At 42.4% G+C, this 14,740-nt stretch overlaps 1 protein-coding gene across 8 annotated transcripts; it reads right to left on the minus strand.

The window, feature by feature from the left end:
* Positions 1–373: 373 nt before the first annotated feature.
* On the minus strand, positions 374–13,997 carry slc25a51a (solute carrier family 25 member 51a). Of its 8 annotated transcripts, none has more exons than XM_015345748.2 (7): positions 13,894–13,997; positions 12,615–12,766; positions 9,696–9,739; positions 8,411–8,461; positions 7,222–7,278; positions 6,724–6,768; positions 374–2,749 (listed from the first exon to the last, which is right to left on the minus strand). In XM_015345748.2, exon 7 carries the CDS (start codon positions 2,697–2,699, stop codon positions 1,809–1,811), a length of 891 nt encoding a protein of 296 aa, XP_015201234.1. In that variant the 5' UTR covers positions 2,700–2,749; positions 6,724–6,768; positions 7,222–7,278; positions 8,411–8,461; positions 9,696–9,739; positions 12,615–12,766; positions 13,894–13,997; the 3' UTR covers positions 374–1,808. The 8 variants fall into 8 exon arrangements, with proteins under 8 accessions (XP_015201234.1, XP_015201231.1, XP_015201232.1 ...); XM_015345745.2 differs by having other exon boundaries at positions 7,222–7,282; XM_015345746.2 differs by lacking the exon at positions 9,696–9,739.
* Positions 13,998–14,740: the final 743 nt, after the last annotated feature.

The raw sequence follows: 14,740 nt of genomic DNA on the forward strand, positions 1-14,740 counted from the left end.
CCGTCACTGACATCACAGGCTCTAAAAACAAAATCCACATTTTAGGTACAACCAATGTCTTTTTTTTTCTTCCTATTTGGAAAAAACAACTAATCCTACTCCATGGGCAACTAATCTTAATCATTTAATTTCTCTGATTAAAAAAAAATAACTTCAATATCTTAAATCAACCACATGATGAGTTCCAAGAGATACCTCACTGTTATAATCATGGTCACACCGAGTTTCTATCTAACATAGATCATTCCTAAAACTTTCCAGAACTGCAGCCAGAACATTTTGGTGTGGTTATGGAATTCTTACCTCCTTATGTCAAAGTATAACCAAGGAGACTTGGCTATCAGTTAATCTGTATAAAAAGGCAGACATAGTGTAAGGGAGCAAACCATTTTAATAGGCTTTACTGTTAAAAAAAAGAAGTCTAGTAATACTATTCCAACTGAGCACTGGTGTATTTTATACTGCAGAAAAAAAGTATCTGAAGCCTGCTGATCAGTACAGCTGTGCTATACAGCTGTGTAGTGTGGATTCCTTACATCTGAATACATAAACAGGTGATATTTCACCTTTGACAACTATCACAGATATACTGAGGATGGCCTTGTCAGTGCAGAGAGAATCTGTTTACTGTTTAATATTTAAAAGGGTTGCAGAGAAGAGCATTAAGAATCTGATTCTTTATCAGATCACCCTCTGCAGCAGGGCTGGGAAACTCAAGTGCTTATAATTTATGCTGTGTGTTCTTACATCTCAGTTCTCGACTCCTGAATCCGAAATTTACCATTTTCCCCCCAGCACAATACGACGTATCATGCGACGCATGAAAAGAACAGTTCATCCCTGTAGGATTATAGTCCGCAAGGAGAACATTTGCTATGTTCACAAACGAGACCCATCGTAATGTTACTTGACGGGTCTGAATTAAAGGTGCCGACACCCCCCAAGTCATTTGCAGAGTGTCCTGCAATGTAAAATGTGTCACCCAGTTTCCTAAAAGCAACCATCAACATTGGAGGTTATGACAGGCAACAACAAATATGGAAGAGTGTTGAAAAACGTATGGGGTTTTATTACGAGTTCAAAAAGACAAAAAACAAGAAGCTCTGAATGTCTTTGAAAACGTTGCCAGCACTGTGCTATGTCTGCACCTCCCTGAGCAGCAGCACTGTATTCCTTCTCTAATTCCCAACATTTCAGATCACCGTTTTAAAACGCTTTTTCTCTCTTTATATTGACTATTGACAGAGTCTAGTGCCATTACCGATGCCCTGATAAGGATGAAGTTGGACAGCTCCCATTTGAAAGTTTTGCTTTCATGTTATGGGCTGCAGAAGAGTCAAAGGATGATCCTCTCCTGAGAAAGGCGAGGTGAGCTGTGGAAATTCACTTGGCACGAGTACCATTCTAGCTGAAACGCAATGCTGGTGCACACAGACCTGTATGTGAGGCAGGGATCCCTTATAAGATGTGGTGGGAGGGTGCACCTCAAAAACTTAACAAAACAAGCCCTTCTGCTGAATATTTTCTGCTAAAGAGAAACCGCTCAGCAGAAAAGCTTTACTGAAAGAACTCTGTAGGATGGGTAATGAATGACAGAAGCTGAAAAACCTTTTGAAAAGAAGCCCAGCTGAGGAACATTAGGAGCACCAAAAACAGCTCTTACACGAGTTTGTCACTTTTAGAAACATCCCCCAACCTGTTTTTGCAAGAAAACCAGTGCTCCTTTGCACCAGATCATGCTCGTCTGGTCCTGTTTGTCCCTTCTTGGCATCACCCTCTCCGACAGAGTTTGCCGCTGCCCTCCTCCCTCACAGCAGCTTCAGCAGGAGCTCGTATGTGGCATTGATGATGCCCCAGGAGAGAAGGGAGCGGTGGTAATTGAGGTGGGCCCCTCGAAACAGGTGCGTCACCTTGCCATCGCGCTCGCGCCAGATGGTGACGAGCACTGTCCTGAAGGAGGGGAAGTCCCCGCCGACCTGCGACTGCATGCGCGCCTTCACCACGTTGAGCGGGTAGAAGAGGAAGCCCAGCATGGCCCCCAGGACCCCGCCGCAGATGAAGTCGTTGACCAGGTGGGCGGCGCGCGTGTTGGCCTCGGGGAGGCACTGTTTGATGGGACCCCGCAGGCCGAAGAAGAGGGCGTTGCTGGGGCCGTTGCGCAGCAGGATGGGGCCCAGGCCTCGGTAGTACTCCCGGAAACCGTGCTCCCTGCGCAGCCTGCGGAAAGCGTGGAACGTGTTGTTGAAACGGTGGTGGTGCTTGTGGTCCTGCAGGAGCGTCTGGACCCTCTCGAAGGGGGTGAAAATGGCCTCCGTTGTCCCCGCCAGCACGGCCGCCAGGCTGCGGGTCAGCAGCTCGGGGGCGCTGGTGTGCCGGAGCAGCAGGCTGGAGAAGTCCTCGTACAAGCCAAACATCAGCGCCAGGGTGGAGGTCTTCTGCACGAGCGGCGGCAGGATGCCCCTGTAGAGGTTGCGCAGGCCGTCCTTCTGCAGCTGCCGGACCGCGTCGCGCGTCCTCAGGCCGTACAGCTGCTGGCGGAACAGGACCTTCTGGATGGGGAAAGTGATGGCGATGTTCGTGACCGCCGCGCAGGAGCCGCACAGGTAGTGCTTGCCCGGCGTCACGCCGGCCAGGCGCTGAGCCGGGGAGGCTGGCAACACCAGCTCCTTCCCCTGCTTCTGCTGGGCTTCCGAATCCATGGCGGCGAATCCCACGGCACAGTCAGCCCCTGGCCTTCATCCTCCGTCAGCTGTGGGGGGGGACAAGAACCACAGCCGTCAACTACCCTGGGCCAAATTTTAACACTGGTCCTGAAATGACCCATGAGGAGTTTGAAGAGAAAACGAATTTCTCCCGGTCATATGGTGGTGCAGTTTCCATCTAAGACACATCAGTCCTAAAAACCAGGCTGTTCCCAACCGCAGGCAGAACTGTTTGGCATGGTTATGGAATTCTTACCTGCAGCTACATCAGTTAATACAGCCAAGGGGACCCTTCCTCTGCTGGATATCTTACCTGCTCTCTCCATTACGTAATAGAAACGCTAATCAGAGTATCATTGTTGCCTAAATAAATCCTTTAGTTTCAGGTATACGCCAATTATTTTTCTATTTAAGAAAAAGACTCAACTGGGCCCTTAAAAACAATCGGTTTAAATTTGTTTTTACTGATTCTATAAATAAACTACCACAATTTTTAGTGTGGCCAAGAAAACCACGGATGCAGAAATTATAACAGATGGACTAAATCGACCAATTCTCTTCAAGCTTGTATGTCCATTATAAAAATGAATGTGCTTCTTCTTTGACAGAATTTAAGTACTACGCATTCTAGAATCTCTAAATGCATATGTAAGGGGAAGCAACTGCATGCCAAATAATCCATCTTATGACACAAAGGGTCTGTGTGTGAAGGGAAGGGGATCTATTTCCGCCAAATACAAGATGAAATTTACTCCTTTGTTCTACATTCACGGTTCTGGTTTAATCCTGACATTACAGTATCTCGAAATCCATTTGAAGGAAGACTGTTTTTTCCCCGCACAGAGCTTAAAGCTTAATCAACACACCCTCCATTTCAACACTGGAGATTGCACTTCGGCCCCATAATAACACCCTTACATCTCGGAATTCAGTAGAAACATTCACAAAATTACTTAAGATATGGTCTTCCTGCTCTCCTGTTTGCAATAATGTCTTTTCTATAATGATGACAAAAATGGATTCACATCTTATCGGATATTTTTATGAGGATGGCATGTCCTGGAGTTTATCTGCTCACCAAATGCGTTAGCTGTTGGACCTCTATACAAAGGGAATGGGTTCTTCTCCGTTTCTTTTCTAATACAAGCTTAAAACACTCAGAAGTTGTTAGCATCAGGGCTGTAATAACTTGAACATTGCAGAGGAAGCCATTTTCTGGAACACAGGTTGAAATAAAAGAAATCTGGCTTCTGAAAATACTAATCTGCCATCTCATTTACATGTCTTACAGTATATTTGAGCCCACATAAATATAATATGAAGTCCTGAAGGAGTTTTCACTGAATAATTTATCATGCACTTCTAAAAGCCCACATATCAGGCATATACACAAATTCCAAGCATAATTTACTTTCTTATATAGAAATCAATATCTAAAACAAGCAGTTATACACAAGCTTTGTGCAGATTTCTTTGTGAAAGAGATCATATCATACACCGCGATGTTCCATAGACTGGGACTCCAATTGCCTTACAGCTTTGCTCAAACGTCACAAGCAAATCTTTCTTCACAGCAAAAATGCGAATTTAAATTTGAGTGACAACCTTCATGGACTACAGCATTTGGTTACCTTTGACTTTTGATCATTTCAAAAGCTTGAATGTCAATTATTCAGATTTTAACACATTAAGCCCATGCTACTGATGCCTGCACAACATTTTTCCTGTACTTTTGGATATCAAACCACTTGGAGCTAAACATGTCTCAGTCTCCTATGCTACACCTAAAGTTACTGACAAAGTACAAATGTCAAGTCCCACAGTTGGTTTGGAGGTAAGTGTATTTAATAGCCTGACAAGCTACTGCAGATATCAGAGGACTGACGTTCCATGTTCGCATTAAAAGGATATATAGCCTAGGAGCTTCAGAGCAATGAAAGACAGGACAAACCCCAAAAGCAAAACCTTTCATGTTATCTCTTGTATCTTCAGATTGATCCTCAAGTGCTCTCCATGTTTTAATAGTTTTTTTTGTACATAAGCATTTCGGCACTCTTCACAAAATGAGAAGATTGTCGAAAGAAAATACAGGGAAGAAAGTAAAAAATAAGTAATGTTTTGGAAAGAAGAAAATAGTTTTGCTCACTTCTGCTTTCCTGTTGAAGGGAATCCTAAACTGTAAAAGCCAGGCACTGTAACACAAATGATGAGACAAGAGCCAACTGGAGTTGGAGCCAGACAGGGATTCAACCAATTCTGGAGGTTCAAGTTATTTTAGTTTCTATAATATTAGCCAAAATAAGAACATAAGGTTCCTCTGAATGGGATACTGTAGTTCAGTGGTCTTCAATGTTTTTTTAAGAGGGATGAGGCATTTAAAAAAAAAAACTATCAAACAAGTGACACACTGCATACTTGTAATATTTTCACTGGGAGTACAGGGTAAACACTGGAAGTTATTTATCAACCCAATCTATGACAGCTTTACAGCGGCCATCTTAACTCGCTCAGACTTCTCCTCACACTCGGGGGTTGTCTAACAATTACAAGTGCAGTTCGGTAGTATGGAATTGAGCAGTTTACAAAACATTTTTAAATGTGACATTGGGGAAGGGTCAGCATGCCAAGGCAAACGTCTCATCTAAAAAAAGCTTACATAATCGTTATCATCTTTACACACTTATAATGCTTTTCTGGACACTCCACTCAAAGTGCTTTACAGGTAATGGGCATCCCCTCCACCACCACCAGTGTGCGGCCCCTCCTGGATGATGCCACGTCAGCCAGAGTGCACCAGTACGCTCACCACACATTAGCTATCAGTGGGGAGGAGAACCGAGTGATGAAGCCAATTCGCACATGGGGATTATTAGGAGGCCATGATTGGTAAAGTCCAGAGGGAAAACTAGTCAGGACAATGGGGTAACACCCCTACTCTTTTCGAGAAACACCCTGGGATTTTCAATGACCACAGGAAGTAGGGACCTCGGTTTTACGTCCCATCCGAAGGACGGCGCCATTGTTTTTGTAATAAAGTGTCCTCATCACTATACTGGGGCATTAGGACCCACACAGACCACAGGTTGAGCGCTCCCTACTGGGCCCACTAACACCTCTTCCAGCAGCAACCTTAGCTTTTCCCAGGAAGTCTCTCATCCAGGTACTGGCCTGGCTCACACCTGCAGAGCTTCAGTGGGCTCCCAGTTATAAGATGTTTGGAAATATAGCTCCATTATCTTCTGCCTTCCTCAGTTCTGTCAGGAGAATCAACTCCATTGGTTCCTCACAGAAACAGTCTGTGAGGAACCACTGGTTGATTTCTATTGCCAGCTCAACTGCACAGTGTGAACTTAAAGAATCATTTGTACGGACACCAGGGATCACTAATGGGTCGAGAGTCAAGAGTGTGGCTATAGTCCATTATTGATTCATCCCCATGAGCAAAGCAAGAAGGACTGGAGTAATCAGGGTAAACTCCTCAAGAAGTACCCAACTACAGGGTAACAATGCTCAACGAAAGAAAGTGATGTCTACAGTAAGGCCTTGAACCCACAGGCTTGTGGCACCAGCTCAGGAACCCTGTTCACTATCAAAGAGGAGTAATGCAAAAAGCAGATTCCAGAAACCAAAGCTATTTTTCTAAAGCAAACAAAGGGAATCTTAGAGTATGGTTGTATTTTGCTCTTTAAACATTCCTAAGGCCTGAAAGATGATATTAATTCCTGAAACCTTGAAACAAGCGCACATAAAAACAACTGTTTGAAACTCGTTCGTTATAAAATCCAGATGAACCCCACCATCACGTTTTTGTCCCTGTGACCACTGATGCACTTAAGCCAAGTGCTTTCGCTCAGCACTGGGAGCTGCCTGCCTCCCACACAGGAAACTGCGTTTCCACGGGGGTCACTCTGTTTGGGCTGCAGGCAAGTCCACTGACCACTGTGAGCCAGAGTGGCGAAGAGCTGAGCTTCTATCCAAGCAAGGGAGGAAATATGACAAAGGACGGGAAAGTGACACTTACCACTGGGGCATCTCCTAGAAGGCCCAGCTGGCTGAGGCCATGGTCCTGCAAAAAAGACCAGCAACATTACAAACTGCCCGATGTCATTTCTTTAGTAATGCAATAATATTACTTTTTCAGACGTAATATATTAACTTCACTTCTATCACTAATGCGTTCCTTCTTGAATCTTGTTCAAACGAAATTTACAAACACCTACTTTAAAATTTTTTTACAGTTAAATTGTACAGATTCATTCTCTCTGGTCTGCAAACCCAGAAGGGGTTTCAGTGTATCTTGCAATGTGTAGCTTTGCTGAGGTCCTGAGGATCATTAATGGGATCAGACTAGTAGGTTCCCCTGGTTTTTGTTTCACCTCAGTCTACCATTTGTTAAACACTGATCTCTTCCCAGGTTTAACTGGGTGATCACTTACAAAATCCTCCGGAATTACAGTTTTTGGTCCTAAATATCACAGAGTGACATCAAGGCAAGGGAGGAGTGAAATGGTGTTCACACCTGTCTTCACGTGTGCAGCAACATCTACTGGTGATGTTCGATGGGTGTCAGGGGAACCTGTCTGAACACAGGAAAGAAAATTAAAAATAAATCTTCCTGCTGTGGCTTGGTGATCCACATGGAAACTGAACAGGGTATCCCACATTGCAGGGCTGGCGTGGATTAAAGATATCTATAAAGCCTGCAGCACCCAGTCTTCCAAGATTTAGGACACCCCATCGCAAACTAAAAAAAAAGCTCTGTAGCGTTGAGTTCACTTCACTGGAGACCAACCAAAAAAGCAATGCCAATCAAACAGAGGAAAAGGATCTGCAGAAATTGTGCAGCACAATACAGGCCTCGCTTCTCCCTATCCACAATACACTTGATGAAAAAAAAAAAAATGCAAACCAGAAAACAGATAGCATTTATTGCCAGCTCCAAAACCTGTTATGATTCATGGCACCGTTTAAGGAGTCAGGTTAGACTGTTTGTTTTGACATCACAAAAAAAACTTTTTTCAACACAGCGCAACGTGACCAAGGTCTGGTTACAGTTTTTCAAATGATGTGGTACGATTCATATTTATTTTGTGGAAAACTGCCCTGATGTAGCTTTTACATTATATTGAGTTTCAGTGGGTAAAAGGCTGTTCGCGGTAGAAATACTGCCTTTCCACTCTTCTGAGCATGACAGATAAAACTAGTTAAAATGCAGTTTACTTAAAACTATTAACTGGACAAATTACAATCCCCTCCCCACCCCAGCTCATGAGGTAATGAGGTTACAATGGAGGGTATGTGACAAAGATTAACTAGCACTGTTGGCGAGATGAGCAATTATCCACTTCACTTTAAAAAATGTTCACTTCACCTTCATTTGAACAATACCTCTCTGCTAAGTGTATGGAGGGTGTTTTTTTATTCCCATGCCCATGTAAACACTGAAATACAAACACAATGTGCACATCTAAAAAAAAAAAAAAAAAAAAGACATCTGAGCCAATAACTGAGACTCATTTAATTCTTACCACTTTAAACCACTTAAGAGCTACCTTTATGCGAGAGCTGTTCCATAGCTCTGACGCATTTAGGATCAGCGGGGGGTTGGTTTCAGCCATACCTACCCCTCCTGATCAGAATGCAAAGAAGCTGGAACTAGAAACCGCCACTTCGTACAGTGAATAAAACACTGCGCTTCAACGACTCACCTCTCCTTGCGCCGTTCAAATGGGCCTGCAGCATCCACTTCCAAAGGGAGGCTGCAATTAGGAACACAAGAACGGTTACAAACGAGGGGAGACATATTTGGTCGATCGAGCCCATTAAGGCAGACAGCAGCTCATCGACCCCAGGATCACATCCAGCCCCTTCTGGAAGGAAAGTAAGGAATTCTTGTTTCTTACTCCCACAAACCCAAAGAGATTTTAACGAACCGGCACAAAAAACAAAAAGGGAAAACAGAATTCCCCATGTAATTGAAAAACACATTAAATCTAGTCATTAATTCAAAACAACATCTCCCAGGAATGAACCTGGAACACCGGCGAGTTCAGTTTTCATGGATTTTTCTGTCGTTTCCCTGGCAGCCTGAGAAAAAACAGAAGCTTCGGAGAAATCAAACAAAATTCTGTCCAAACCTTACATTGACTCTATATATGTATTTGGCTTTGAAGCACTACACGTAGCACAGAGAAAGTCCTGCACCCAATGTGGACTGTTTTTATTTGTGATAAAGGCCTACCGTTTCCTGTCTGGTGAACAACTCTTGTCTAAATTGAAATTAAGCAGCAGGATTTCTGTACTTCACAGGACCATCCTTTAGTAAAATGTGATGAGTATGAAATGAGATGTACTGTATCTCTCATCAGTCAGAAATCCATTTCAGTTTGCTAAATGTAATTTATAATAATAATTATAATTGCTTACACTTATATAGAGCTTTTCTGGACATTCCACTCAAAGCGCTTTACAGGTAATGGGGACACCCCTCCACCACCACCAATGTGCAGCCCCACCTGGATGATGCGACGGCAGCCATATTGCGCCAGAACAATTTGGTGGCTTCTCATGTTAAGTCTACACCAACAGAAGTAAAGTGTTTGGGAGGTAATCCATTAAATAATAGTATTCCTGTACTTTCAACACATACCGTACCAGTATTTTCTGGACCTCATCATGACTAAAGCCTCTTTTACGATATGAAAAAAGCACCTCAGGTAACTTTATAATTAAAAAAAGTCAAAAAGTCCAAAATGTGCTTTAGGAAGTTCTCATTGTTGCACATACAAAATCTATGGTGGTCCAGAAGTGCAAAACACACAAAAAATAAGCACACAAACAAAATGACAACATCTGTCATAACGAATGTGAAGAACCCTGGCTGGAATAAATTCCAAGTACAACCAGCATTCTTACCAAATTGATTCACAGAAATAAAAGTAAAGTTTTTTATTCTACTACTTACAAAAAGCACCCGAATAAATACAGACTTACATTTTTCAAGTTCTCCTACGCTTGATCTTTTCCCTAGACGTATCCTGATAACCATAGAAAAAAAAAGTTTTCACAAAGGGGATTTTTGTTCAAAGTCCATTTGATTGCATGCAATGTGATATTTGGCCTTTTTTTTTACTGAAAAGCAAAACTAGTGTTTGTGTTCGTAAATGCAAAATTAAAAATGTTTCTCGATAGCTTTAAAGATTACAAGATGGAACACAAACGGTCGTGCGATTTCTGCAGGGGTTGTGACTCTTAATATCGAAAGGTTTGATATATAAATCAACATTGTTTTACTTCTTAACTAACAGTCATTACGGACTGAAAAGCACATCAATGACATTCAAACACCTAGTTCTGGTCACCTAAAATCACCGAAATATTCCGTCTGTCAACAAAAGCAACAGACCACTTGGACAGAAATGGAAACCTTATTGCCGAAGAATCCTGGAAACAATAATGTTCTGAAATAAGGAAATGAAAGTGAAAACTACTTAAAGGACACTGAAGTAAGGCCTCCAGTCACCACATCCATAAATACAGACCAAAATAATATAAAGATAATAAAAAAATAAGCGATTCACTTGTTCTGTATACTCATTCCCTTACACTTGCTACCAGTCTCTGCATAGCAGTTCTCCTTTCAAATGACGGGTGTCCTACCACTATGTTAGAGCATGTAGTCCTTGGCACTTCTCTATGCAGTACCATGTATTCTCCACACCTTCTGTTGACCTTGTGACCACTGGGAAAACCTCAGTCTCAACAACCACATCTCTGGGGTTCGAAGCAATGAAAAACAGTGAGGACGAGATCTGAATCGTGGAGTGGGTGTGGTAGAGGTTCATCGTGGGGAATCCCGAGGGTCACCCCAGGCTACCTCCATGAACATCTAAAGAAATCTGAAATCTGAAAAGCACCTGTGGGAGTGACTTCACAGTTTTGCTCCAATAACTGGTTTTCTAGAATGTTGCAAGTCAATCGGGGCTCAAAGTAACAGTAAATCTGGGTTTTCTCTTTGAAATATTTTCTCAGTTTCTTTTGAAATATTCTACGCTAACACTAAAACACTCGTAGGAAAATAGGATCTTTGCCGCCGTTTTAAGTCATACTTGATGGCATCCAACATTTGAAAAGAAAGTTCAAATAAGTTTGCATTTGTACAGCACTTTTAATTCCAAAGCATCACAAAATTCTAAGATATTAAAAAAAGGTGTTTTAAGGTGACAGTGACAGACAAAACCAGCGTTAATTTGAGTATATGAGTATACTATATTGACAGGTGATTGTGAATCTATGCTCCATGAAGTTCAGTGAGAAGTGACATCTGGATATTTTTTTCAGTCACGATCTGCCTTTACATTCAGAAAAGTTCCCACATCTTATTCTACATCTTCCTCTTATATACAGAATAAGAGCAAATACAAAAAAAACTTGGGAATGGGAATATAAAAATGATTAAAACACAATCACTTTGGGTCATGATATGACCCAGTAAAAGTCATAGACTTGCCATTCAAGAATGCTAAAGTTTGTAATGTTAGCATTTTGTAATGCTAATTACAAAAACATGTCTGTGCCTTTTTGACAACCTGTAACCTTTAATAGGTCTTGAGATTTAATCTTCTGTTTTGTTTAATCCCAGAAAAAGCTTTCCAGTAATTCCACTTCCACAGTATTTACAGATTCTTTGTCAGAAATATACTTCAGTCCCACAGAACACGATTTCATCTGTACAATGTGAAGGTGTTGCAGACTTCTGTACAGCAAAAGGCAACACTACAAAGGGTTAAGAGACCCACTCAAGATTCACTAATGCTGTCTAGCGTCATATTGTGCTGATTTCTCTTGCAAACGCGGTGTATTTTGTTGTCTAGTCTCCACACACTGAGAAAAGATGGCGACCTTCAATCATGTGCAATATGAAACCTGACCACAAGCATTAAATCAGCATGACACCACCAAGCACAAAAAGGAGCAGACACTAACATCCCCATACGAGAGCTTGTGCATGTGCAACATACAAAACTTGATGCAACAAAAAGGCATCGATTTTTAAATCGCGCTTGAAAATGCTGTAATGCCAACAAATGGGATTATTCTTTTTAGTGCACGACATCTCTCATTTGTGTTTAGCAAGAACGTTACACTGTACATAGGCCTTCTGCAAGTTCAACAGCCTTACGGACAGGGTGGGAAAAAAAAACTCGCTGCCCGTTTCTAGACCGTCTCCGCCCCCTTTCTGTCCCCAACATCGCTGAGCAATTTGAAAAACCTCTGTCCTACAACTGCCCTCCGTAGCACACAGGGATCAGGGACGCAAACGCAAAACGGAATATCAACCGTTTCTTATCTCAGTTTGCATTTTCCCTGACCCTGGACTGTGACGCACCCTCCAGCGAAGTTCAAGAAAGTAACAACTTGCGTTGGTGTTCATCTGCAAATTCTGGAGGAGCAGCAGCAGTCTGGGGTCTGTTAATTAAAACTCCAGCTCGGGAGGACTCCCACGTTCGGGCAGTCAAGGTGCACAGGACACAATTTCTCGAGGACTCCGAGAGAAGAGGCAGGCTGGTGTCTCTCTGGTTTCACAGCGCCGCACTGTCTTGTCCAGCAACGCCGCCCTAATTAGTTTATATTTGAATTTAAAATTATTCCCCTTTTTAAAGCTATCTTCTATCAACAGTAGACACCTTCTGCACACAGAATTGCCTTACTAAACCTGACACATTCACATAGTAATCACAGCACTTTATAAGATCACTTTATTAGCCATTTACAATTCTTTGCATTCAATTAATGTATTCTTTATTATAGTCTATGGTTAACCATGTATTGGAAAGATGGTCACCCAATTACAAAAGACCTCTCCGTATACAATTTTGCAAGCCTGAAAATGCATGCAACAAATGAGTGTACCTGTTGACGGTCCCACGCACGCAGCTTCTCTCCAAAGGGTGTGGGCTCGAAACTGTGGGACCCACCTCTCTTCACGGCGCCCTACACCTTAACCTCAGCCACACATGCAGTAGGTGCGCGCCAGCTGGGTAGTCCTCTGAGCAGGTCTACATCTTAAAATGAAAAAAAAAAAATCGAACTCGTTTTAAGAAAAACTGGCGTGTGTACTAACCGGCCTGCTAAAAGCAGTGTGCATGTAACACTCAGCTGCCTCTTCCACACGCTGTTTTGCAGAACTAAAATTAGAGTCCACGTGAAGAACAGGGAACAAGAAAATGGACTTATGACCTTGCTTTCTGAATTAACTCTTTCCTCGTGGTTAGTGTATCCACATCGATAAACCGAACAGCGCTGAATTCCCCTCACCTGTGATGCAATCCAATCTAATATATAGCCACTTTAATTTAATGTACCACGCATCTACACGTGCAATATCTCCTGTGATTTTAATGGGGATTGTCTTTAACATTCACTCTCGTATACAGAACTGCTGATCAGTATTTAAAAAAAAAACGTTCAATTACATCGACTAGATTCTTGGCAGCCCAGACTTCAAGAAGCGAAGTGGCACTTTAAAGAACGGAATAGCTACAGGTCGATCTAAGGTAGTCCAATAAAATACAACTTTTTTATTTAATTAGAAACACTTCGGAGTCAATGAAGCAAACAAGAAGGAGGGTAATAATTGGCACTTAGTAATCTATATCTCGCGTTGTTTCTTTTATGACAAGAAATGAAGAAAACCCCAGTTTCCTTTTAAATCAGATATTAGACGGACGTTTATATGGGTTTAGCCAACAACACGAGAGAGATCTAAAGCCGGTGCTGTACGGACAGGAGCTTACAGAGCACCAGGGCTGTTTGTAAAATCCTACCGAACGGGTCTGGAACACAGGACCCTCCCTAGGCGAGGACCCCCGGTCTGTCAGCCCGCCGTCGCTGCCATCAGACCTTCACGCCTGGTTAACTGCAGATAAGACCCGGGGTGAAACTGGCGGCTGCTGTGCCCGGCACAGCCCAAGAGGTCACGCTTGAAGGAGTGTGACAGGCTAAGTAAGGCCTGTGCCCCCACACACACGACAGCAGAGATACGCCGTGCACCAGAACAGCTGCAAGCCTCACTCAGTTTAAACAAGCCGATGGGAGGGTGATAAAACCGTTGGATCCTGTCTGCCCGTGGCTCCTCGTACGAAAGACCAGAGAAACCACGAAACAGACAAAAAAAAAAAGGAGAAATTACCTCTCGCTGATAAATCCTCTGTTGCCTTACCACCCTCGTCTTTCTGTACCTGACACGCACGCCCTCCTCCTCCCCCGCCTACTGCTACTACACGGCGGCGCTTTGCTGATGACGTCACCAGGAACCGATCGTGCAGGCTGAAGGCCAGATTCCTGTCTAAACTGATGTTTTGCACACCCAGTTTATATTTGAATTTAAAATTATTCCCATTTTAAAAGCTATCTTCTTTCAACAGTAGGCACCTTCTGCACACAGAATTGCCTTACTAAACCTGACAATGTTGATTCCACATACACATAGTAATCACAGTACTTTATAAGATCACTTTATTAGCCATATACAATTTCTTGCATTAAATTAATGTATTCTTTATTATAGTCTATGGTTAACCATGTATTGGAAAGATGGTCACCCAATTACAAAAGACCTCTCCGTATACAATTTTGCAAGCCTGATAATGCATGCAAAAATGAGTGTACATGTATATATGCAACACACAAATACACTCTCTTTAAAAACTTATGCAAAATGTGAAAAACACTTCCAACTATCCTGAAGGCTTGCAAAAATCCCCATTCATGCCATCCCAAACCCCAAAATTAAGATTTTCATTTGTATTTTAACCAAACATCTTATCTCCAAGACATATTTTTATACTTGAGTGAATTGTAATTTGTAATTGTTAAAGGAATTGTAATTGTAATTGTACCCAGCTGAACTTCCGGCTTTGTGACAAGACGCTCAGAATACACTCTAACAATTTTGAACTGGTTTACCTCTGAATAAGCATTGTAGGTGTAAAAATGAACTGCAGAAAAATAATCTCCTACCGTATGTTGCAGAGCAG

Source organism: Lepisosteus oculatus, chromosome 1, assembly GCF_040954835.1.
Source record: "Lepisosteus oculatus isolate fLepOcu1 chromosome 1, fLepOcu1.hap2, whole genome shotgun sequence".
NCBI lineage: Eukaryota > Metazoa > Chordata > Actinopteri > Semionotiformes > Lepisosteidae > Lepisosteus > Lepisosteus oculatus.